This window comes from Xyrauchen texanus, chromosome 14 (assembly GCF_025860055.1).
Source record: "Xyrauchen texanus isolate HMW12.3.18 chromosome 14, RBS_HiC_50CHRs, whole genome shotgun sequence".
NCBI lineage: Eukaryota > Metazoa > Chordata > Actinopteri > Cypriniformes > Catostomidae > Xyrauchen > Xyrauchen texanus.
In genome coordinates this window covers 15,449,070-15,476,324 of record NC_068289.1, presented here as the reverse complement: position 1 = coordinate 15,476,324, position 27,255 = coordinate 15,449,070, and the positions used below count along the sequence as shown (strand labels likewise).

Here is a 27,255-nt window from a genome sequence, read left to right as displayed (position 1 = left end):
TACCTGTCTTGTAGCTGCTGGTCAGTGAACTGTAATTCCTCTTTTAGAGTTTGGTAACGGTCCAACCTCAGTAGCCGAGTCCCGTCGTACAGAGCCAACTCTCTGTCATGCAGCAACCTGAGACAGTAGACAGGACAGATTAATGACAAAGCAAATCAAGCACTACAGCAATGAGAGCCATGACCAGCAGTCTGCTCGAAAGTGAAAATCACTACCACAGACACCATTGCTGGTATTTTCACAGCAACAGCGGGTTTGACCTGTTTAAGGTCTGTTCATAGAGTTGCCACTGCACACAAAACAAACTGTTTCTTAAATCAATAGTTTTGTTGTTTTCCAGTAAAACAACAGAAAACCTTTAAAACAAGATAAATGTACTTTAGAAGCAAAAGTATATAAGACTTATAAGAATATAAGTTTTCAGAGAATACATGGTAACACTTTACAATAAGGTTAATTACAAGTATAAACTACAATATACTTAATATTTATTGTAACATTGTCAAACTGTAGCAGTCATAATGCTAATGTATCTAGTTTCAGAGGCAATGGCGATTTCTCTGATTGGTGGATCTCTCTTCAGGGTTAAGTAAGGGTAGTCTAGTTCAACCCAAAAATAAAAATGTGGAGAAACAAATGTTATGCATGTATTTTATATTGAAAATTCTGTGTGAATAGGCCTTTATGAAGAGATGTCACCACGATAGAGGATAAGCACAGTAAAGTGCAGTATGCACTGAGCCTGACCTGGATAGCACAGCTAGAGTGCCGAGGTTGACACGGTGGATGCCGTCCAGCAGCACCAGCTTTCCCTCCTGAGCGGCAGTGACCAGCGGGGACGCCCTCCATGCTGTGTCTCCATTAGGCAGGGTGTACCGCTGCTGGAGAAGGTCCCGCGCTGTCATATCCTACACACATACACAGAGGCAATGGATGTCATTCTGAGTATCCTGTGGTGTACTGACAGAGGGAGGAAGGGTGTAAGGACAACAGAGGCATGCGTGGGCAAGGAAACACAGTGCTTTAGTGCTTCACTGTGGGTGAAAGGAAGAGAGAGCCAGACAGAGGTGAGCCGTTCTCACTGTATACACACTAAAGGGCTCTAAATTGATGGGTAAGTGTATGGGCTGTGTCTGAACTAGGGCTGCACGATTTGGGGAAAATGTCATATTGCGATGATTGAGGTTAATATTGCGATATGCAATTGCGATATAATAAACAAATGGTATCATGAGTCAACTTGCTTGGTTATCAAGGAAAATGCACAAATAGATTACTGATAATGCTGAAATGTGTATTTCTCAACTCAAACATACAAACTAGCAACAAAAACCACTATGAAATGTTCAGTGTTTTCAAATTAAAATAATATTTTTACAAAATTAAATAATAACATCTTTGCATTACTGCAAACTTGTTATTTTCTCAATATTACACCTAAATAAAATAGTACAATAAATAACAATATAAACATTTTCACAAAAATAAGATTGTCCAAACAAACAGGGACATTTAAGCAGGATGTAACATGTACTTTGTATAAACTCTTTTGAAAAGGAAACTGGATATAAAAGTGTGGTTCACTCAACCACTAAAACTGTTGTTTTTTTTTTTTATATGACAACTGGTATTTCCAAATCCTCTTTCTAAAAAGTCATACTTATAACTGGTAGCTCTTGTCCAGTGTGTGGATCATTTTCTGAAATCTCACTTTTCTACTTTTCTCTGTGCTGTTTCAGGTGCTGATATAAATTTGTCGTGTTTCCACGTGATGTAGCAACTTAAATTTTGCACAGTACCTCTCTGCTCAGTGTTGTTATCTTAAAGCCAAAATATCGCCATATAACCAGGGTTTTTCCTGGCTAAATACGAGACGGAGGTGGTAACATACTGATAAAAAAAAGTGACGTTAAAAACACGTAAATGTTGGCTTTGCATTAATACACTCCTAATGACGAGGCAACTGAATACTAAGTGTTAATTTTGTCAGCTGTTTTTTTTTATTTAATCATAGTCTTAATCCTGTGTCAAATGTCCTTTTTAGTTTTTATCATATTTAGTCAACCTTATCCTATTTATATTTTAGTAATATTTTAGTAACATTTAGTCATATTGATATTTTAGTCACTGAACACTGTAAACATTTTAGCCATAAGAGTATTATTGATCATCATTTGTCAATCTTGTCTATCCAAAACCAATATATATACCGTCGTATGCAAAAGTTTACGCACCCCTGACAATTTCCATGATTTTCATTTATAAATAATTGGTTGTTTGGATTAGTGTTGTCAAAAATATCGATATTTCGATAAATATCGATACTGAAATATCTGAACGGTACCAATACTAATTTCCCTAAGTATCGATACTAGCCGAGCTGTCACTTTCACTTCTCTCCAAAGGCGCTTGACAAACACCACACACACTCGCGACTCCTCTCATTTGCTCTGGTTAAATAGCAAAAGTGAAGTGAATGTAAAGATGGCGAGTGCATGCGCGCTCACGACCAGTTTTGTTTGATAAAGAACACAGCAGGAGTGCTATCTGGAAATATTTTTGTATGAAGCCAGACATCCCAAGTCTCCCGGAAGTTCCGGAGTCTCCCCATATTGATAGCTTCTCCCTGATGCCCGCAATTTAGTTCAAATCTCCCGAATCTATAAGCACATGCGAGACAGAACATACTGCACGCATAACATAGATAGCGCAGCACACAGCATACATAGCGCGTGCACGGCAGAGAGGGAGAGAGCGAGAGACCTTATGAAAGCTAGTCAACCCCCTTGACGTTTAAGTATCTTTTGTTGACATTGAGATTGGATTTGATTTGACTTGGAAATACAAAAGATTGCACTTTTATTTACTTGCACTTTATTGGTTTTTGAATGTATGGCAATCTGAGAGGCTTTTGAACAAGTGCAATACCTCAGGACATTTTGTTCATGTAAAATATACCTCATTGTCATGTTCTAGACAGTTCTACCCTCTTAATATTGTGGCAGTTTTTTTCTCTGTGGTATCGAAAATGGTATCGAATATCGATATTTTTCAAGGTATCGTATCGAAGTTAGAAATTCTAGTATCGTGACAACACTAGTTTGGATCAGCAATTTCATTTTGATCTATCAAATAACTGAAGGACACAGTAATATTTCAGTAGTGAAATTAGGTTTATTGGATGAACAGAAAATGTGCAATATACATCAAAATGAAATTAGACAGGTGCATAAATTTGGGCACCCCAACAGAAATATCACATCAATATTTAGCTGAGCCTCCTTTAGCAGAAATAACAGCCTCTAGACGCTTCCTATAGCCTGTAAACATTCCTCCTTGCAAAACATCTCCAGTTCAGTTAGGTTTGATGGTTGGCGAGCATGGACAGCCCGCTTCAAATCACCCCACAGATTTTCAATGATATTCAGGTCTGGGGAATGGGATGGCCATTCCAGAACATTGTACTTGTTCCTCTGCATAAATGCCAGAGTAGATTTTGAGCAGTGTTTTGTGACTTATGTTTAAATCAAAAGGAACGTACCATGATCTAAAATAGTGAAAGATTTATATTGGCCTAAACTGCCCTACAAAGCCAAAAAGCAGAAACAATGCCAACACTAAAACTGAGAAAATGGATTCAAAATGTTTTGATTGTCCAACCAAATGTAGATTCTAAAATAATATCCAATTCCACTTTCTCTGAGCATGAACCAATCCTGACTGTCACAGGACAGATCATACAGACCCAATTTTAGGCATAATAACTATAGATTAGTTACTGCGCTTTGCCTTTGCAAAAGTGTACACTCACCGAGCATTTTATTAGAAACTCTATGGTCCTAATAAATTGCCCAATGGTCTTCTGCTGTTGTAGCCCATCTGCCTCAAGGTTCGACGTGTTGTGTAGTTCTGAGATGCTATTCTGGTTAATACAATTGTAAAGAGGGGTTATCTGAGTTACCGTAGCCTTTCTGTCAACTCGAACCACTCCTGCTACTCTCCGTTGACCTCTCTCATCAACAAGGCATTTCTGTCCACAGAACTGCTGCTCACTAGATGCTTTCGGTTTTTGGCACCATTTTGAGTAAACTCTAGAAACCGTTTTGTGTGAAAATCCCAGGAGATCAGCAGATACAGAAATACTCTAACCAGCCCGTCCGGCACCAACAATCATACCATGGTCCAAATCACTGAGATCACATTTTCCCCCATTCTGATGGTTGATGTGAACATTAACTGAAGCTCCTGACCTTATCTGCATAATTTTATGCACTGCACTGTTGTCACACAATTGTCTGATTAGATAATCACACCAATAAGTAGGTGTACAGGTGTTCCATAGCAATGCATATGCAGCCTATGTGGGGGCAACTTTTTTTCAATTAGTCAAACTCCAACTTAGAATTTGGGAAATGTTTAATGTTACTTGAATTGGTGATATATTTGTGCATTTCTATCTTTATACTGTGGAAGGCTTTGTTTGGAAAATGTTAAGAAAGCATTATATTGTTACATTTTGTTTAGTTTTCTTTCGTAAGATGGAAATAAATCCATATTGAATCTATATTAAATACTTTATATATATATTTATATATATAAATAAAGATATAAAGTATTTAATATAGATTCAATATTAGTGCTGTCAGTTGATAAACATTTTTAATCACGATAATTTTTTGTTGTTAATCGCACATTTTGAAAGTGCTGAAATTTGACTATATATACAGGTGAAACTCGAAAAATTAGAATATCGTGCAAAAGTTCATTAATTTCAGTAATTCAACTTAAAAGGTGAAACTAATATATTATATAGACTCATTACAAGCAAAGTAAGATATTTCAAGCCTTTATTTGATATAATTTTGATGATTATGGCTTACAGCTTATGAAAACCCCAAATTCAGAATCTCAGAAAATTAGAATATTACATGAAATCAATAAAAAAAGGATTTTAAATACAGAAATGTCGGCCCTCTGAAAAGTATAATCATGCATATGTACTCAGTACTTTGTTTGGGCCCCTTTTGCATTAATTACTGCCTCAATGCAGCGTGGCATGGATGCTATCAGCCTGTGGCACTGCTGAGGTGTTATGGAAGACCAAGATGCTTCAATAGCGGCCTTCAGCTCTTCTGCATTGTTTGGTCTCATGTCTCTCATCTTTCTCTTAGTAATGCCCCATAGATTCTCTATGGGGTTCAGGTCAGGCGAGTTTGCTGGCCAATCAAGCACAGTAATACCATGGTCATTGAACCAGGTTTTGGTACTTTTGGCAGTGTGGGCAGGTGCCAAGTCCTGCTGGAAAATGAAGTCAGCATCTCCATAAAGCTTGTCTGCTGAAGGAAGCATGAAGTGCTCTAAAATGTCCCGGTAGACGGCCATGCGTTGACTCTGGACTTAATAAAGCACAGTGGACCAACACCAGCCGATGACATGGCTCCCCAAACCAACACAGACTGTGGAAACTTCACACTGGACTTCAAGCATCTTGGATTGTGTGCCTCTCCATTCTTCCTCCAGACTCTGGGACCTTGGTTTCCAAATGAGATGCAAAATTTGCTCTCATCAGAAAAGAGGACTTTGGACCACTGAGCAACAGACCAGTTCTTTTTTTCTTTAGCCCAGGTAAGACGCTTCTGATGTTGTTTGTTGTTCAGGAGCTGCTTGACAAGAGGAATACTGACATTTGAAGCCTCAGTCCACTCCTTGTGAAGCTCCCCACACATTTGAATGGCCTTTTCCTGACAATCCTCTCCAGGCTACGGTCATCCCTGCTGCTTGTGCACCTTTTTCTTCCACACTTTTCCCTTCCACTTAACTTTCTATTAATGTGCTTTGATACAGCAATTTGAGAACATCCAACTTCTTTTGCAATTACCTTTTGAGGCTTTCCCTCCTTGTGGAGGGTGTCAATGATGGTTTTCTGCACAACTGTCAGGTCAGCAGTCTTCCCCATGATTGTGAATTCAACTGAACCAGACTGAGAGACCATTTAAAGGCTCAGGAACCCTTTGCAGGTGTTTAGCTGATTAGAGTGTGACACTTTGAGCCTACAATACTGAACCTTTTCACAATATTCTAATTTTCTGAGATTCTGAATTTGGGGTTTTCATAAGCTGTAAGCCATAATCATCAAAATTATATAAAATAAAGGCTTGAAATATCTTACTTTGCTTGTAATGAGTCTATATAATATATTAGTTTCACCTTTTAAGTTGAATTACTGAAATTAATGAACTTCTGCACGATATTCTAATTTTTCGAGTTTCACCTGTATGTATGTGTGGAATAATGAAGGCCTCTTTTAAACTTCTTTTGTTGGGGTAACTGCAGCTGCTCCTTGTTCAAAGGAGGTTTTCTATAGGAATGTGTTTCCTGTCTGTACTCTCACATTTCACACGTAGCTCAGACATGTATGTCACCCAATATATGGTAAATAACTATTTCATTGGTGGGGTCCAGTGGAATGTGTTTTTTCTGGACCATATATCGAAGTGCTGAACAATAAACTTTGAAGAAGGATTTAATAGCATTGGGTATGTGTGTCATTTCTTTCTTTTGTAGATCGACAAAATAAATTAAATACCTTGGATGACAAAATTATCTAACAGTTTGGGGGCTCGTCCGGGATCTCTCCAGACAGGTAAGACTGATTTAATTATCAAGTATTAACCTGTCTGATGATAGATTGAATTAAACATAGTTTAATTTGGCTCGATATTTCAGAGGGATGATTTTGCCCTATTATAAATAGGTAAGAATGTTTTGCTCTATTATAAATAGGGAAAACCCCAAGACCGCAGCAGTAGTTTAAAGGGTATCCTTATTCTGGGATGAATAAGAAAAGGTCGGAAGTTGTCCTAAGGAAAAGACGGAGAGATTTTGATCTGCATTATTGTTCTGCATAAACAGTGTCGATCGGGAATTTTATTGTAGTATTATTAAAAGGGTGACATTATGGGACAGGAAATAAGTTGCCCGTTATCTAACGAAACTCCAAAACAGTGGATGTTTTGCAATAATCAGGGTTTCAATACTGAACCTTATACAAGTAATCTGGCCGGATGGTCAGAAGGAAAAATACAATTAGATCCATATCCTAGAGATGGCTCATTTATTGAACGATTCATGACCGAATCAAAATATATGGTTAAAAAAGGGTGGGGGGACCCTCAGTGGGATTATAAATACATGAAAGAGTAAAACAAGGTATGGAAGAAGATGAAACCATTCCTGGACAAAGGTCCTGAACGAAAAGAAGCTAATCAAATGCAAGCAGCAGTCTCTGTGTCGGAACAACCGCCTAAATATGATATTGTCGTGAACAAAGCTTTAACCCTTAACCTCCCAACGACACCATGCGCACTGTTGTATCCCGATTTAACACAATTCATAAAAAACTCATTCGCTGTGGCCGTATTCGATTCAGATTCAAAGAAATATACGAGCGAAGGTACAACATCTGCATTTCCTTTTATCAAGTTCCCAGACGGATATCAAATCGTTTCACTAGCATTGTCAGAGATGCTGGCTATATGCAAAGAATTACCATATATAAACCGCATACCATTATCATCGATACGGGCGCATCTAAAAGTTAATTAACAGCGCATTGCTATGAGGGCTCTATTACGGGACACACTCTAAACTCTGTGGGAATTAATGGCATCCCCAAAATTACCCGTAACATCTCCTGATAACACAAACTTGTTTAAAATGCATGATTTGGTGATTTTGCCTGACTCTCCGTTCTGCCTACTGGGTCATGATCTGATGCATAAAATTGAGGCAAAAATAACTTTTGATTCTAACTCACTACAATTACAGTTTTCTTCAGTATATTGTCAGTCCGTGTATACAAGCATTGCGGAGAACTTTTTTGCGAAACAGGAAATGCTCAACGTCGACCCAGTGCTATGGGCTGCCCACAAAGATGAGGCGGGCCTTATTGACGTAAGACCATATGTTGCCAAACTCTGCTCTAACTTACCAGTATACTGCAAACAGTATCCACTTTCCAAAGAAAAATAACAAGGCATTGGCCTAATAATACAGCAATGCCTGTCACAAGGTATTTTAAATCCTACTCACTCATCATACAACACACCAATTAATCCAGTAAAGAAAGCTAATGGTACATGGCGTTTAACACAAGATATGAGGAAAATTAATGATTTAATTATTCCATTGTCACTTGTGGTACCAGATGTGTACACTATCATTAACTCAATTCCAGCAGACCACACTCATTTTACTGTTATTGATTTATGTTCTGCCTTCTTCAGTGTGCCAGTTGCACCAGTTACGCAACCCCTGTTCGCATTCACTTATGGAGGCCAACAGTACACTTGAACCCGAATGCCTCAAGGATTTCGAGACTCGCCTACTGTGTTCTCAGCTGTAGTACACGCTACTCTCAAAGATACCAAGCTGACACCACAGACCTGTCTACAGCAATATGCTGACAACATTCTGGTGTCCGGTTAGGACATTGAGTTTGCACAGCCGCTTCAACTATTGTGTGCAATGTATTAGCGAAGGCTGGCTTCAAGGCATCAAAAGAAAAGCTGCAATGGGTGAAACCGAATGTTAACTATCTGGGTCATGACTACAAAAAGGAACAGTACGTCTCTCCAAGGACAGAGTGAAGACAATTACTACCTTCAAATGCCCTAAAACAAAAACTCAAATGCAAAGCTTCTTGGGTTTAGTGAACTACTGTTGAGCATGGGTGCCAAACTTCTCGTTATATGACAAAATACTGAGAGAAGCAACACTCTCAAATGCTGAAGAACCTATAGAGTGGACTGCTGAAATAGACATGGTTTTTAAACATCTAAGAAACAGCCTCAGCTCTCCATCTGCGCTAGGCTTTCCGAATTATGATGACCCCTTTCATCTGTACGTGCACGAGGCAGCAAGCACAGCAGCAGCGATCCTAGCTCAGTCCCATAGCGGAACATATAGACCAGTGGTGTACTTGTCAAAAACTTTAGATGCAGTCGCCAGAGTCCTCCCTGCATATTTGTGAGCAGTGGCTGCTGCGGCATTGATGGTACAACATGCAGAATGCATTGTACTCTCACATCCATTAGTTGTCCACACCTCCCACCAGGTAGGAACTATCATGCACAACATTACAACACAACACATGACGGCACAACGTCGATCGGGGTATGAAGCTATTTTATTGGCTACTGCTAATCTGACCATTAAACCAACTTCCACTGTACATGGCCCGACATTATCATTACACAAATTGCTGACTCAAGGTGAATTTTCCAACGACACACATGATTGCTTCGATCGGCTAAAAACATGTAATTCCTGCAGGCTGGATGTTTCATTATCCGCCTTGGAGGAGGGGGACCATTGGTATGTTGATGGGTCCTGTTCCAAGCCAAATGATTCCGTATACTGGTGTGGTTATGCTGTAACAGAACTTCCGAATCGAATTATTGAAGGTTATTCACTCCCATATAAATCTGCACAAGCTGCTGAGTTGTTTGCGTTGATCAGAGCATGCCAATTGGCTAAAGGTAAATCAATCAATATATACACAGACTCGAAGTATCCTTATGGGGTATGGGGTATGCTTATCACATCATAACCTGGTTTCAGAATTATTGAGAGCAGCACAGTTGCCTGCCAAATTGGCCGTAATAAAAGTTGCGGGACACATGATAGGGGAACTGGAAGAGGCGAGGGGAAATAAATTGTCAAAGTGGGCTGCGAAGGAAGTTGTGGTAAGCCCAGATCTGAATCGAGCTGAAGAGATAGTTTCCATGATACAATCAACTCTGGTAAGAGACATTGACATAAAACTGTTGCAGGCAAATTCATCTGAATCTGATATTCAATATTGGGCCTCAAATGAAGTGAAACCAGACCGGAATAATTTGTTAAGGGATGAACAAGGGCATCTGGCTCTGCTCAAAACCGCAATAGTAATACTCTGTCGACATTATCACGGTATCTTGCATGTTTCAAAAGAAAAAGTTATACACATATTGCATAAGTGGGGTACGAAGTGCAGTAAAATTAATCCTGGACTCATGTCTAATGAGCGCACAGAATAACAGACACAAGTCTACAAAGCACGACTCATTAACGCACCCGGAATTGCCGTTCCAACACCTGCAAATAGATTTTACACATATGCTGCCATGCAAGAATAATAAATTATTTCTCGTAATCATGGACCGTTTTTCTAAGTGGACAGAAGCATTCCCGTGTGTGAGGGAAAATGCTAAAACAGTGGTAAAAATTCTGGCAAAATAAATAATACCAAGATTCGGCATTCCAACCATTATTGAGAGTGACAATGGCACTCCGTTCACGTCCAGAAGTTATGCAACTACTCGCAAAGGAATTGAACGTAAATTGGCATTTCAACATACCCTACCACCCACAGTCAGCAGGAGTGGTTGAAATTGACCATTAAAAGAATAATTGAACAAAGCCTGCACCGAAACCGGAAGAACATGGGTTGATGTTCTACAGGCTGTGTTGACTGAACTCAGAATGTCACCATCCTCTGTTGTTAAATTCTCTCCATTTGAAATACTAATGGGTAGGCCTTTCCCGACCCCTTGGGTCAAAGGCCGTGCTGGCTTTCTCTCCAGAGGTGACAAGGAGGTGTCCTCATTCAAATATTAAATAGCATAAATGATGATATCTCTCTCTCTCTCCCTCTGCCTGCAGAAAACCCTACTCATCCATTTGTTCCAAATCAGCAGGTTCTGGTGAAGTGTCTGAAACCAACGAATTTAGGTGAACCAAAGTGGGCCCAACTACTGTACTGCCAGTGACCAGAACAGGGGTGCTAACTGACCTCCAACCAAAGTGGATCCACACAAGCCGTGTGATGCTTGCTCCAGAGGAGGGCCTTTCTGATTCAAGGTGAATGGTGAAAGCACTGGAGGAGCTGAACACGCAGCGCCAGTGCCCAACCGGGAATCTGCGAATTAGGAGGACCTGAGGAGGGACCCGGAACAGTCAACATGAAGACATTCCTACTGACACTCTGCATTTGGCAGGTGGTCGTGCTTGCCTATGACCATTCAGTATTAACACAACAGCAAGGAGTCACATGTGTAATTCCAATTCCTAGAAATAATATATGATGGTTTATGTTTTATGGTAATGTTACAGGAAGATGTTTCTGTTGGGAAGGTACGGGTAAACACCCGGAAACGAAGGTACCTAGAAGGTGATATTTCAAGTGACCCTGAAGTATATCTAGATAGTGTTGGACAGCCAAGAGGTATTAAATGTTTGGATTACCTCTTGGCTAAAGATGGAGGAGTATGTAAAATGTTTGGTGACAAATGCTGTACATACATCCCGGGTTACATTGATGATGATGGTGAATTCATGAAGGTATGAAAGGAAATGGATAAGTTGAATAAAGTATTAGCTGATAACACCGGAGATCAGGGAATATGGGGAAATTTTTCAATGTGTTTGTGTGGTTCGCGCCCTGGATGTCTTCCATTATATCGATTGCTGTATGCATTCTACATATGTTCTACATATGTTTTGGCCCATGTTTGCTACAATTACTAATGCAAACGTTGAATGCGATGATAAACAGGCATAATATATCACCATGCTCCATTATATGCATATACCTAATACTGAAGTTGGTTGAGAAGGCTACATGATCCTTTCAGGATCAAAGTGGGCAATGTGGAATAATGAAGGCCTCTTTTAAACTTCTTTTGTTGGGGTAACTGCAGCTGCTTCTTGTTCAAAGGAGGTTTTCTATAGGAATGTGTTTCCTGTCTCTACTCTCACATTTCACACGTAGCTCAGACATGTAAGTCACCCCCATATAAGGTAAAGAACTAGTGGAATGTGTTTTTTCTGGACCATATAACGAAGTGCTGAACAATAAACTTTGAAGAAGGATTTGATAGCATTGGGTGTCTGTGTCATTTCTGTCTTCCCTCAGCTGAGCCGCATCGAGACGGGGATTGCAGATCAACAAAATAAATTAAATACATTGGATGACAAAATTATCTAACAATATATATATATCGTCCAGAAGCCACTCAGCTCTCTATGATATTGCCATCTGCATCAGCTGTTGAAACACAGATCTGTCGACCACTAATCTCAAGCAGAGTCAGATATTACCATATGTCAAATGGCATTCAATGTATAAAACAAATACTAAGTGTGGCAGGGCGGAGGGCGGGGCCAGGTTGTGATTCTATACACCCGGGCCCTTATCAGGCTAATCAAGCCACCAAGAGGGATAAAGGCCAACTGCGGAGGATTGTGCGGGAGAGAGAGAGATCGTTTACGGACATGTCCGTCATGTGTGTGTGTTTGTCTTTTATTTCAGTTTTATATTAAACTATAATTTATATTGTCAAGCTGAATTTCACCTCCTCCTTTCCATCGAACTACGTTACACTGGTGACGAAATCCGGGAAGGAGGAGGGATACGCCGTAGTAGAGTTCTCGCCACTACCGTCCACCCCAACAGAGCAGCCACGGCCATCTGCCGGGGGATGAGGAGCCTGCCGCCTGGAAGTGGAGGACGGCCACCGACCACGAGGGGAGAAGGGGCTCCTAACCTGGGGCTCCTAACCTGGGAAGGGGCGGAGGAGTCCCCTACCAGCCGCTGAAACGCGGTGGGGTCTGAGACCGCCGACCGCGAGCGGGGAGGGGCTCGCTGCCGACCGCCTGGAGAGGGAGAACTGCTCCCAGGGGCGAGGGAGACCCCTTCTGTTCCCCAAGAACGCGGCGGGGCGTTCCGTCCGCCAGGGGCTGGAGGACTGCCTCCGATCCGCCCGGAGAGGCGCGGCTGTCATCCGTTAGAGGGTGGAGGATTGGCCGAGGAACAAGCTACGGCGTATCAGAGAACTGGCGAGTAAGTGTTTTTTTTTTCATCTCTCTCGCGCTCACTGCCACTTTGCCTTGGCCTTTTCCCTCTCGTTTAAAGTTTACAGTGTTTTTTTGGGGGGTACTACACTGTTACAGGAAGTACCCCCCCATTTTTATTATTTCTGTTTCCCTCCCCCTTGTCCCCTCCCTCGTCCAGGTGGACGGGGATGACCTGCCAGCAGACGGGGCTTCGGGCACGCCCTCCCCCAGGGAAAGTGGGGAGGGAGGGCGGGGGTTCCCTGCCTGAGAGAACGAGAGAGGAATGTGGCAGGGGGGAGGGCGGGGCCGGGTCGTGATTCTACACACCCGGTCACTTATCAGGATAATAAAGCCTCCGAGAGGGATAAAGGCTGACTGCGGAGGATTGTGCGGGAGAGAGAGTTTGTTTACGGACATGTCCGTCATGTGTGTGTTAATTTATAATTTATATTGTCAAGCCGGTTCTCGCCACCTCCTTTCCATTGAACAACGTTACACTAACATATCTGTTTATTTTTGTTATCGTACACTAATAATTTAATTGCTTGCCCATTAAAAATACAATCAGTTGTCTCAGGTTGCCACTAGCATTGGTTATCAGGTTGGATAAGGCAAATTCTCACTTTTAAGGCAAGGACAATTTGAACTGTTATCTTAAGGTGCATCGACACAGGGAGACCAAAATATCATTTCAACAGAAACACGAGACACAAAACATTATTGCTTGGCAAAGCCGAGTGCCAGGATTCTTATTGTGGTCCGTGATGTAGATATTTTTTTCCACAAAAGTCCACAACTAAAAGCACTACATATCATCAAGTATGATCCACAGCCCATACGATTTCATAAAAGGGCTTCAGTGTGATAACATGATGAAGCATGCTACACAATTCCTCTTTTCCCCATACGCTGTAACCTCTCGCTCTCAACAGGCAAAAATAACTGAAGCGTGATGCACAGGCAGTTTCCTTTTCCTGTTCTGTCCGAGTTGAGCCAACAGAATTCCCGGCATTCCAGAACTAACACACAGACACACACTCTGAGTGTCTCTTCACAGACGGTTTGAGGTGTAGCAAAACAAAAAAACACTGTGATCAGATCCAGATGCTAATGATACTAAAATACACACTTTAATAAGCCAAAAACACACACAAATATTGCAAAAAATAGTCAATTTCTAATGAGATTCAACTATTTTTTTGATACTGTATGAATTACAAGCATATTTATATTCAACAACTTTCTCAGATCATCTACCATCTTGGATGGATGAGCTTGTTGCAATGCATTCTGAGATTGCCTTCTTCGAGCATGATACAGGCAATGCTGTCTTAGTAACTGGCCACAATCGTACAAATTATCGAAATATCTTCCTATTGGATCAGCCTTCGTTTGGAATTCCAATTTGAAATGCTGCTTATTGCAGGCAGCTCATAAGGTTCTAGACAGAGCCGTTGTGTTCCGACAGCAGAAATAGGCCAGTGCAGTTAATGATACTGGGGGAGATCAAGGACAGAGCATGACTCTAATCCTAAAATAGAAGACACCCAAGATCCCATAGAAGAGCATGTCTATTTAAGGATTTAAGTACCAAAAAAAAAAGTAGTGTGGTCTTACTAGAATCACAGATATTAAAAACACCGAACACTAATGATAGAAAACACAAGGAGAAGCGTGACACCTGTGGTGTGTAACCTCTGGCTCTGTGTGCTGATGTCCCGGACAACACTGAGCTCTCCCCTTAAACCTAATCACTCAAAAAGTGTCTTTAAAAGTCAATATATTTGTTACATTTCTGTATCATTAAACATATATTTTTCACCTGCCTACATTCTACATCAATCCATTTTGTAATCGAGTTTGTCCATCTGTCTGGGGATGCGGTCTAATATTCTATTTGCAATATTTTTTAACTGTTGGTCTATGTACACATGCATCACACGGACCATCTTTGCCTTTGCATCTAATTTTTCAAGTGTCGTGGAACAAGAGTGCAGTGTTGTTAATATACCACGTAAAGTTAAAAGTAGCTTAGCTTTAAAAAAAACCTGTCTTGGAATCTGCATTCTGCTTTTAACACAAAACACAGGGCTATTCAACTTAATTGGCAAGAGGGCCATAATCTTTGGGGCATGAGGGCCCAGCCAGAAAAGTTTGTTAACGAAAACCTGCTATCAGATATTGTGTTAATGTAGGCCTAGAATATTTGTTCACTATGTAAATAAAACATCACAGCACAAATATAAAAAGATAACCTGCAAAATGCTTTAAAATGTGTCCATAACTGAGAAAGTAAATCAAATTGATAATAAAAATGTTATTGAACAATAACAGTAAAGTCTGTTATAGATGCAATGATTTTAACTTTTGATTTTTCAAATTGAATGTTTTCTTGACCAAATTAATGAATAGAACTTTTCTGTTTCTCCAAACTCATGCTTGTTAAGTAATCCATTAATGTATTTCTTTAATCTTTCCATTTAGTCTAAATTATGGATAATGATTATTTGTAAAGCAACCTCTGAAAGCATTTAAAAATGCGGCACTCCTGCACAAGTAAATGTAAAAAATCGAGACGTGGTACCATCTCCCTCTAGCGCAAGTTTCCATAGGAAAACAATTGAAAAACAGCATGATCAGACACAAAACGCGTTCGGTGTGAACAGCCCCTAAGACAACTGACACCTCACTGAATATTTCGAATGGGCGGATTTGGCCCTACAGTATGTGAATTGCATCTTATTCTGTACTGCATGCTACTCTTAACTGTGGTTTGGTGGGTCAGAGAGCATGGTTAAATGTTTTATTTTTTTCATGGTGCTATTTAAAAAATTATTGTACTTCATTAATGTCTTAAACTTCCACTAAAAACATGTGTACAGAAATGCACTTATAAAAGTCTATGGAGCAACAATTGTACGCTTACCCTATAGACTTCCACTATAAGTACATAACACACTCAAATAAATTATTTTAAGATTTACGCATTTCAATTTCATAATACAATTCCATCAAATTTATATGAGTAATCTTTCATAAAATAACATTTTTAAAACTAAACTAAATAACTAAACTAAATATTTAAAGTTGTATTTATTTAACTTTGTTAAACATTGGACAATTCAATTTGATGGAATTTTGTTTTGAAATTAAAATGCTTAAATCAAAAAAAAAAAGTGTATTTTTGGTTTGTTTTCACAAACAAAAGTATTATTTTCTGTGGTAACAGGCAGCACCTGATCTTTAAATTAACCTGGGATATACCTTTAAAAATGTTCCCAATTTGTCTTCTTAGCACAGGTACCAATGTTACACTTTTCATATCTTCACTTATCTGTCAATATAGTTTTGACATTACCTGATACAGCATAATTGGTTCAATGCTGTAGCCCAGCATTTCAGCGAACTCTCGTGCGATCACAGACTTGCCACAACCCTGAAAAAACAACAACAAATAGCATTAGCAAATCCCAATGTACTATTACTAAGATAGAATATGATTTACATTGATTAGTTAATCTAATCTAACGGCACCTCAGAACATCTAACAAGAACACAATCCCTGACGCACACATTAGATGGGCCTGGTGATCTTCCTGCATTACCTTAATAGACAGTATGGAAAATTTAGCTATTGTTCTTGTTCAACACACATCAACTTTCTAATTCAAAGTGCTTCAAGAGGGTTGCTGCAGGAAACTGCCTGTGTACCTTGGCTCCGATCAGACAAATGTCTTTGACGAGGTGGGACTGCATCATCTCAGCCAGCAGGCGGTCATGGGTGGGGGTGCCAATGAATGCAGGGCTGCTGTTGGGTGGGCGAATCGGCCTTGTTCCTGAAGGAACCTGTGAAGAAAACACAGCATTTGCTTTAGAGTGAAGAAGTAGTTTGGTTCACTCACATTTCCAAACAAGCATTATCTTCAAAGTGTGCTTGTGATGTTAGTTCTCAACTACAGAGTCTTGTAGAAGACCCTGGGGTTTTACATAAATTTGGTTAAAACCTGGATCCAAACTGAACACTTTGTCAAGAGCCAAATGAAAGTAAGAAATTGTCTGTATTAGAAACAGCAGCATTATATGGTTCAAGTCGAACTGCAAAAACAATAGAGAAAAAAAATCACATTAATTTCTTCCATAGACTAACTGATTTTTAATGCTAACTTGTAAATCTTTAAAGACATGTTATTTACTTCTGTTGAAGCAATCCGTCTACATTATTTCAATCATATTTAATAGAGGAATTCCTGTTGAACAAATACATCAGTGTTTCCCAACCTTTTTTCTGCCACGGCACACTTTTTACAAATAAAAAATACCACATCACAATCAAGTCACGCAATACAAATTAGAAAAGAAGCACATTTTTGTATTTATTAATTTTTTCAGTTATGTTCTTGCAAATTAATTCTTGCAATACCACAGCAAATTAAAGAAAGCAAACTCATGAGGGGCAAAAAAGTGAGAGCATCACTAGTTCACGTAAGTTTTTTAAGGGGAAATCTTTTTAAGAATTAGTTAAAAGAACCAATTCTAGCAATTTTAATAATTCAAGTAAAGAAAATTAACTGTACAATTTTGCAAAATTAGCTGCAAAAATAAAGAGTATTTTGGTGGCTTGCTCTGTGTCACAAATTTGTTACATTTTATTAACTGATTAGTTCAGTGACCACTTCTGGAGATGTCACTAGGCGGTATGAGCAAGTCATTGAATCATTTTGAAATGTTCACGACTGAAATCTACCAAGAGACTGTAGTGTTTAAGCATTAAAAGAACAAAACAGATCTATAATCTTCCTTCGTTTGAGCATTATTTTTCATCCAAAAAGACAACAATAATAGTCTAATAACTGTGAGTTTCAATATCGTCCTTACCTTCTCCTTTATTAAAACCTGCATGACTACAAATCTACTGACCTCATTAGAATGTTTAAGAATTATAAATACAAAGCAGCTCTACGGTATCATTTTCCTACAGATTTAAACTGCTGAGAATGTCTTTTATCAGAAAAGAGTCAAACAATAGCCTAATAATAATAATTTTGAGTTTTACTAATGTTCTTTAGTCATTGTAAAGCACATTTCACATGAGTTGAGTCGAGTCGAGGTGGCACATTGAACGGCATCGTCAAGCGGAACATTGGCCTCCACATGACAAGTGTTGCAGAAAGCGTCAAGGAGGGGCGATTTTACGAGTTTGCCACATAAGAAAGTGGGAGATGTGCTGAATAAACATTGAAAACGTGGCAGTTGCTTTGAGAGCAGAAAGTAATAAAAGGACTTGTTTATGTTTAGTTCTTAGTTTTTTCTTGGTGAATTTAATTACTTCAATAACTGGGGTATCTGATACTTGGGAAACCTAAGGTAATATTTAAGTCAAATAAATTATTCAATATCTTTTCAAAAATTTGGACAGTTTTTAAATATTTCTTGTTGCTTTGCACTCTCAAATACATTATTTGTGAACCAAAAACGTGTTTGGAAAACACTTAAAAAAGCTTGTTTACAAATGAGAAGTCTTCTTCAGAGTTCAAGCTCCATTCCTGTCAGACACAGATTCACAGTGCACATGCTGCTGTAGCGAAGCGTGCAATTGGCCATAGCTGTAACCAATCAAGTGATCTGACTCGGTAGGATTGCAGTTGCAAAGCACGTGATTGACTACTGATGTAATAAATCAAGCGGGACCTGACCCCCGATTATTATAATTTTTTATGTATTTTTTGAGGAATTTGTGTCCCAGCACTGTGGTTGGGGAACACTCAACTACATTACCCATGGTCCAGCAGAGAAAGCTTCACCAATCAGAGAACTGCGGACAACAATGCCTGCGAAATAAGACCGGAAGCGACTCTCCACTTCCATGTTGCACTCTGAATGATGTAAATGAGTCGGTCTCCCTGCACTCTCAAACTTCTTATATATTTGTGTAAATAGGAATAGTTCTCATTAAACATAAACTATATTGTTTCTATACTTACTGTAATCAACAACCAAAAATCAATAGTTTCATATATTTCCATAGTTTCATATTTGATTACATCATTTGCAATGCTTCATGGGATTGTAGTCCACGCCCTCATGAAAGACGTAAGTACACAGACTTCTACCGTTGTCTTCTTTTGTCAGATTTTCAAATACTTTTTTGCCTTAAAACAAAGGCTGTAATGATGTTCTAGGAGGACAATATGTCAATGAATACAAAATCCTCGAGCTCTGGAGACATTAAAAGACACTTACGTGCTCAAGCTGATGCCGCCGAGCAGGAACCCGAGCCAGGGAGTCGATTTAGTCAGAGAAGTGCGGGAAATGTGGTGAGAGATGTTGAACAGATCGGCAATGCTGACGAAGGTCGTTGCTGACTTAGAGGATCTTGCAGTGATAAATCAATCTATCACTGCCATGGAGACTAAATTCTCTGAGGTGGTTACAAGAGCGGGGGATGTCGAGAAATGGATCGATTATCTGGAGTCATCAGAGACAGAATTATCTGCTAATCCGCTAGCGACCAAGTTGGAATTGGAGCAAATCTGGGAGAAGTTGGAGGATATGGAGAACCGTAGTCGGTGGAACAGTGTCCGTATTCCTGAGGCGGAAGAGGGTCAGGATATGGTAAAATTCCTGGAAGGGTTAATTCCGAATCTGCTTGATATAACAGGCCATAACCGTAGTATGGTTGTTGATTTGGCCAAGAGTGAAATTAGTGGATCACGTCTCTACCCCCGCCCTTCCAAACATACCTCCCCCGCATACCTGTGTTGGCGTCCAGTTGATCTTCCCCGGAGGAAACGCTGTAAGTGGGGTGGGCACTGCCGCCCAAATGAAATCTGCCATATTACTGGTGTCTGCTACGCAGCCTTCCTCCTTCCGTGTTGGGTCTAAGATGATTCATGGATGCTGTGCATCTTGGCATTCACTGGATGTACCACATTGGTGGCTGCGACCTGTTACTCCCAGTTCCTTTTGTATGCCTCCCTGTTGCCTTTCTCTTTACATCCACAGAGGCGGAGTGAATCCCCTGAAACTTCGACCGGTGTGCCGAGCAACACAGCTTGAGAGTGATTCATCGCTACTTTAGATGGCTCTAACCAACGCTCATTCATTGGTAAATAAAAATTTAGATTTTTTTATGTGTCACTGAAATATGGATTAAGACTGGCAAGTTAAGTCTGTTTACTGAGCTGGTGCAACAGGATTGTAATTTGTTTTGGGCGACTAGTGACAGTTTTTAAAAACTTGTATCATTGTCGCATTGTCGCACCTTACCCACAGGTGCCTACTGCAGCTTCAAAGTGCAACTGTTTCAAAATGCTTTGGTTAATCCTATTGTGTTTGCCGTGGTGCATCGTCCTCAACAAAATAATAATTTTCTTAATGAATTTGCTAAGTTTGTCAGGGAAATTTTCACCATTCATGATAGCATTTTAATTTTGGGGGATTTTAATATTAATTTATGCTGTGACTCTAAGCCACTACCAAAAGAGTTTTTAAACCTAATTGACTCATTTGACTTTGTTTAGTGGGCTTATTTAGAAGTATGCACTTCACAGCACATGGAATCTTCATTACACCACTTAGATGCTGATGAACATCTAAGCTTTTTCAACTGTACTTGCACCAATATTTGTAACTCTATTGCCCTATAAAAGGCAAAAAACAAACCTAATCCAGTACATTGGCATAATGACACTACTCGTTCCCTCAGACAGGTCTGTAGAAGGGCGGAACGTAAATGGGAAAAGGACAGATTACAGGTCTCATAAGAAATCCTGAGAGACTCTCTTTTTTCTTTTCAGAGGGCCACTAAGTCCAAATAGCTTTCAGAGCTAATTACAAAAAATAGTCTCAGACCCAAAAATCTTTTCTCCACCATAGAGACTGTTCTCAACCCCACTGTAAATCTTTTCCCTGAGACATCTGTATCTCTTTGTGAGGGCTTTTTGAGTTTTTTTTGATGATAAGATAACTGGTATAAGATCTCGGATGTTTCCTTCTGTGTACACCTTGTACATGCCCCACAATGCTCCACTACATGCTTATGTAGTGGAGTATGCAGCCCATTAATCTGCATACTCTTAATTAAATTGTTGAACATTTGTTGAAAATTATTTTATTAGGAATAAACCCTTGAGATACACCATCTCGTTTTCAAGGGGGTCCATATTTGAAGCCTACTATGTGTCCTCAGGATGTTATTCCCCCATGCTTCCTTAAACAAATCATTGACGTTATCGGCCCTGGACTTTTGTGTCATCAACTAATCTCCATAGTTGATCTCCAGTCTCCATACTGGAACTGTACCAGATTGCCTTAAATATGCTACTGGTCACCTTATCTTAAAAAAGAAGAAAGTGGTATTAATTCAACTATAGTCTTTTTTGTCTGATAACTCTATTCTTGAAATATTCCAATTTTAAAGCTCATCAAAGTACCGAATCTGCTTTCTTACGAGTTTCGAATGACATCTTTCCCACCACTGATTCTGGGAAATCTATGGCTCTGGACCTGTTAGATCTTAGCTCTGCCTCTGATTTGGTTGATCTCAATATTCTTCTATCTCGACTGGAGTCATGTGTGGGCCTTCGGGGCAGAGTGTTGCAGTGGTTTCGATCATACCTAACTAATAAGACGTTTGCTGTCCATCATAGACATCACTCTTCCTCTGATGTTCATCTAAGTTGTGGGTTTCCACAGGGCTCAGTTCTTGGCCATTAATTTTTTCTGTATATGCTTCCTCTGGGCTCCATTTTTAACAGATAAGGAATGTCCTTTCATCTCTACGCTGATGACACCCAAAATGTATCTCCCTTTAAAGCATGACAACAAACATGCCTTACAGCCCATATCAGACTGTTTAGCTCAAATTATGGCTTAGCTGAATGAGAGTAAACTGAAATCATCCTTTTGACCTAGACTCACTCTAACCTTACAGGACCGTGGAACTTGAGTGTTCTGTTTGACAGCAACCATAAATTTGATAAGCAGATAAGCGCTGTGGTAAAATCATGTTTTTATCATCTTTGTTTGTTATCTAAGTTTAAGCCATTCTTGACATTAAGCAAGCTCGAAACAGTGATCCATGCTTTTGTTGCTTCTTGCCTGGATTACTGTTACTCGCTTTACATTGGTGCCCCTCATTCATCTATTTTACAACAGCAGCTTGTTCAAAACGCTGCGACCAGGCTCCTTAAGGGGAAATACAAATTTGAGCACATCTTCATTTCATTGCACTGGCTTCCTGGTAAATTTAGAATTGATTTTAAAATTCTATTGTTTGTATTTAAATACAGACTATTGGCTGGAGTTTGTTTTATAGATTATCTTTTGCCGGCTAATTCTGTCTCACAAAATTTGTATAGAAACACTGGACTTGAGCAGTCCGCGGTCCTCGTAGGCATATATGGACTGTTTATGTTTAGAGGGATGGACACCAGTTGGCACTGTCGTGCATGGGGTTAATGCGCAAATTTTTCTTTTTTCTGTTTGTTTCATTCTGGGGAAGTTCAGGGTTTGATTGTTGCAATAATGCTGGAATATGGCCTTTATCATTTTGTTTTTGACACACAATTTATTTTTACTTATATGTCAAAATATCAAATGTTAATATGAGTGGATTGTCGCTCTCCACGTGAAATGTGAATGGGTTGGGGCATCCCATAAAAAGAAGGAAGGTTATTTATCTTCTTAAGCATAAGAAATATGATATAATGTTTCTTCAAGAAATGCATCTTTCTCTGCAGGAAGCTGAAAAATTTGGGAAGATATAGGGTGGGCATGATTTATTTAGTGCTGGCTCGAGTAAGAGCAGGGGAGTCATTACGCTGATAACTATACATCTACAATTCAAATGTCTCAAACAGAGTAAAGATAAATTAGGAAGAGTCATTATTGTTTTAGCTAAAATTCAGGAACAAATTCTTATTTTGGCTAATATTTATGCACCTAACATCGATGATCAGGGCATTTAAATAGATCCTGAAGGGATGTTGCAAGATGCTGGCACCCCTCATGATATAAAAAGTTAGTTTATAGACACCCAGTAGCGGCGGTTCAAATTAATGGATTAATTTCATATTATTTTACTCTGGATAGGGCCACCTGGCAGGTTTGCCCTCTGTCCCCCTTATTGTTCAGTCTTGCCCTGGAACCATTAGCAGCCGTGATAAGAAAGGAAGATGATTTTCCAGGGGTGGTGGCGGGAGGTGTGGCGCATAAACTTTTGCTTTACGCAGATTATATTTTATTATTTGCCTCCAACCCTACAAGATCTATACCTTGCCTCCACAGAATTATTTATTCCTTTTCTATATTCTCAGAATACAGAGTGAATTAGTCTAAATCTGAAGCTTTGGCTCTGACAGCATACTGCCCAGTAACGGCTTTTCAGCCAGGTGCCTTCCAGTGGCCCAAACAGGGCATTTAGTATTTGGGTATTTTATTCCCAGCAAATTTGTATGATTTAGTTAGAGTTAATTTTCAAGCGTTGTGGGCAGGTGGGATTCATTACATTTATCTATGACTGGGAAGGTTAATGTTATTAAAATGAATTGTATTCCAAAATTCAACTACATGCTACGATCACTCCCTATAGATGTCCCCCACTATTATTTCAAGCAATTTGGTAGCATAGAGAAGTCCTTCATTTTGAATGGTAAACGTCCCAGATTACATTTCAGAAAGTTACATAGGCAGATGGACATAGGTGGGCTAGGCCTACCAAAGATTTAGTTTTATTATTATGCTTTCGGTCTCAGTCATTTGGCTCATTGGTTGTTCCCACATTAGAGAGCCCCTCCATGGTTTTGTATTGAACAGAATGTTCTTGCCCATATTTTGCCATTCCAAAGCCTTTCTATCAAACTAACCGGAGAAGTTAAATTACACCCCGTTATCTCGCATTTGCACTCTGTATGGACGAAAGTGTTTATTTTGGACATTTATTTAAATGTTGCCTCGAGCTTATGGCTGAACCCAAAATTATGTATTAATAAGTCCCCTTTCTGCTGGACAGTGTGGATTGTGAGGGAGGTTAATACTCTAAGTGACTTATGTGGAGTGTTGAGATCCTTTGAAAATATCGTTCTACATTTTGGGATTCCCAGATCTTAGTTCTATAGGTATTTACAGCTGCGCCACCTGCTCTGTTCTATTTTTGGGAGTAGCATAAAGCAACCTAAAGAGGCAGATACTCTGGGAGAGGTGATTACTGCTTTTGGAAAAGGTCATGAGGCATCAGTGTATTACTTCCTGCTAATTCAGAGTCTGGGGACGGAGCTTCGGTTTCTCTCAAGAGATTATGGGAGAAAGATTTAAACTTGGTATTGGAGGAGGGAGTGTGGGCTAGCATTCTAAAAAACTGGGTTATAATTGTATATTATTTGATTCCACATTTTCTGTTATGTCTGTTTAAGTTGTTGTATGGAATCAATAAAAAACTAAAATAAAAATGTGTTAATACATTTTGTTTTGTTTTTTAAATTGAGAATTTGACGAAAAGTCTATGGAAGTAATTAATGGGAAAAATAATACCGGATCCCAGACAGCTCAAAAAGTAGGTCAACACTGTTATGCTCTATTGTTTGACCCTCGCGGTGTTGTGATACGTGTGATACAAAATAAAGACATACAAACCACTAGCGAAAACATTTGTCGCAACTAACACAACTTTTGCCTCATTGTAATATGTTAAGGAACAGTTCATGAGCGCTAAGAGTGAAGCTTGTTTGCAGTGGCTCGCACGTTAATTCGAGAACTTCCGTGAGCATGCGACATGAACAACAGACATTACGATTTTTACTGAAAAATGATTTTCTTTCTTACTGAAATTTCCAGTTGTATCGTATACCTTCACAAGTCACATGGACTACTTTTATGATAGTTTTTATGCTTTTCATGGTGTGTCATCACATTTTGTTACACAGAGATGGAGATAAGCTCATCTAATATACTACGAAAGACACAATGAACTGAATGTTTGAAAGTAATACAGCTGAAAAACAATTATATCACTGACATAAGGACAAAAATACATTCTTTGAATGAAAATCAAACAAAATACAATTTCATGGACAGTAAGAAATATTTATGGCTGCTAAATTTTTTTTAATTCACAAAATGTAAATGTACAAAAAGCTAATTTTGAACCCTGGTTAAAACTGTAATAAATCTGTTTTAATGAGATATTAATCTAAAGCAGAATTATTTTTGCCAAATTCGCTGTGTCCTCACCTGAAAGGTGATGCTGTGGTCAGCGATGCTGACGGTGACCGCTGCCTGTCCTGGGTGATCTCCAATTACAGGCTCAACATTCATCACTGCCGTCATAGAAGGCTTCTTGCTACCATCAGTCAACTCAAACCTCTGAGAAGAAAGAGTATAGTGAATATTCATGACACATTCACAATAGTTTTGCTGATTCAGGATTATGAGAGCTTTAAAACAGAGATGTTTAAACGCTGTTTTTGGTTTAAACTATTAGCAAAAATGGCTTAAGAATTTATTTCCGTGAATCAAATTAAATCATCTATTTCAGTTCAACACTGATCAAATATTTAATGGAAACATGCCTTGATTATTTTTAATTACTGTATTTTATTGTATCACAGTTTAAACCATTTCAGAGCAAATACATAAAGTAGTGAGATATATTATAGAATTTTTCAAAAGGCTGAAAAATATAAGGAATTGCCACCCCTTTATGACTTTATAAAAAGAAAGAGATAGGATGAGTGGGGTCCTTACACTGAGTACCCCCTCCACTGCTGTGCGGCCCTCTTTTCCCAGCATGGCCTCGTACGGGTAAAGCCTCTGGACCAGCTGCTGTGCTGACAGCATTGGGAACAGGTTCTGCAACAGGTACAATTGGTCTTTAACAATCGCTACACTGAATAAACGATACTAGATTCTCTTTACAGTGAATGAAAATCTCATTCAATCTGTAACTCACCAGAACTGTGAGAACAGATGGGAGATTGTCTACAGGGAAGTCAGGCAGGCTTATGCTGGCAGACTCTTGAGAGCAAAGAGTAGTGGCAAAAGACAAGAGCTGGGACACCCTAAGAAGAAAAAAATACATTTGAGCATGCAGTCTGCATCTGACCAATGAAAATCCATCTTTGAAAACTGTCGTACCTTTCAGCTGGCACATTTGGTCCAATTTTATACAGATGCTCTAGCTGGTCCTTCAAAAAACAGATTGTTAGATGTTAGATACATTTGACATAACACATTTATCAATACACTCTTCACTTGTTAAAGATGTTGCTTCAGTTTGTCTGGAGGCACCTTGAAGGGAAGATAGTAGATGTCTCTGGCCTGAAAGCGAGATCGGAGCGGCGGATCCAGCGGGTTTCCTTTGTATCGTGGGACGGGCAGACCGAGAGCAATGACCCGAAAATCCTCACTCACCCGAACTATCTTCCATGCATCCAGCTCTTCTTTGCTGTGCTCCTTTCAGACAAATACAACACAAGCCCATGATAAATAGGTTTTACTCTACCAAAGAGAATAATTTTAATCTTTTATAATATTATAATTATTGAGCTATTAACAAGGTTACAGTGGCAAGAAAAAGTATGTGAACCCTTTGTAATTATCTGCATTTATGTATAGATTTGTCTTAAAAACTGGTTTGATCTCATCTAAGTAATAATAATGAGCAAACACAATCTGTTTTAACTAATAACACACAAATTATTGTACTGTTTTTGTACATATTGAATACATCATTCAAACATTCACTGCGTAGGTTGGAAATTGTATGTGAACCCTAGGGTAATGACGTCAACAAAAGCTAATTAGAGTAAGGAGTTGGCAAACCTGGCATCCAATTAATGAAATGAGATTGGAGTTGTGGGTTAGAGCTACTTTGACTTGTAAAAAGAATTTGCTATTTACAAGAAGCATCTGCTGACGTGGATCATGCATCGCAAAAAAGAGATCTCAGAAGACCTATGATCAAGAATTGTTGATTTGCATAAAGCTGGAAAGGGTTACAAAGTTATCTCTAAGAGCTTTAATATTCATCTGTCCACAGTTAGACACATTTTCTACAAATGGAGATTATTTATTTCTGTGGCTACTCTCCCTAGAAGTGGCCATTCAGCCAAGATGACTCAAAGGGCACATCACAGAATGCTCAATCTGCTGCAATCCACCAGGGGAGCAGCAGCGTCCATCAGCCTGGGGACGGAGGGGTCGCTGCCGGCCGCCGAGAGCCAGGGGAACCACTGCCGTCTGTTGAAGAAGGGGAAGAGCGGTTCCGTCCGCCAGAGCCGGAGGGCTCACTTCCGTCGCCAGGGGAGGAGCGAGCAGGTCACTCCGGTGGCGCCCAGGCCGGAATCGAGCAGGGGGAGGATTGTGATGAGAAGGAGGGCGTGG

At 39.5% G+C, this 27,255-nt stretch overlaps 1 protein-coding gene across 1 annotated transcript in view; it reads right to left on the bottom strand.

Annotated features, from left to right (window-relative positions):
* The window catches only part of vwa8 (von Willebrand factor A domain containing 8), a 163,012-nt gene that overhangs the window by 121,409 nt on the left and 14,348 nt on the right, over positions 1-27,255 (bottom strand). The window contains exons 6-14 of the mRNA XM_052143089.1: positions 26,161-26,325; positions 26,008-26,057; positions 25,823-25,931; positions 25,618-25,722; positions 25,105-25,236; positions 16,588-16,722; positions 16,235-16,312; positions 748-908; positions 4-117 (exon numbers count right to left, since the gene is read on the bottom strand). Of these exons, the coding sequence (XP_051999049.1) occupies positions 4-117; positions 748-908; positions 16,235-16,312; positions 16,588-16,722; positions 25,105-25,236; positions 25,618-25,722; positions 25,823-25,931; positions 26,008-26,057; positions 26,161-26,325 (1,049 nt within the window). The remainder of the gene's footprint in view (positions 1-3; positions 118-747; positions 909-16,234; positions 16,313-16,587; positions 16,723-25,104; positions 25,237-25,617; positions 25,723-25,822; positions 25,932-26,007; positions 26,058-26,160; positions 26,326-27,255) is intronic.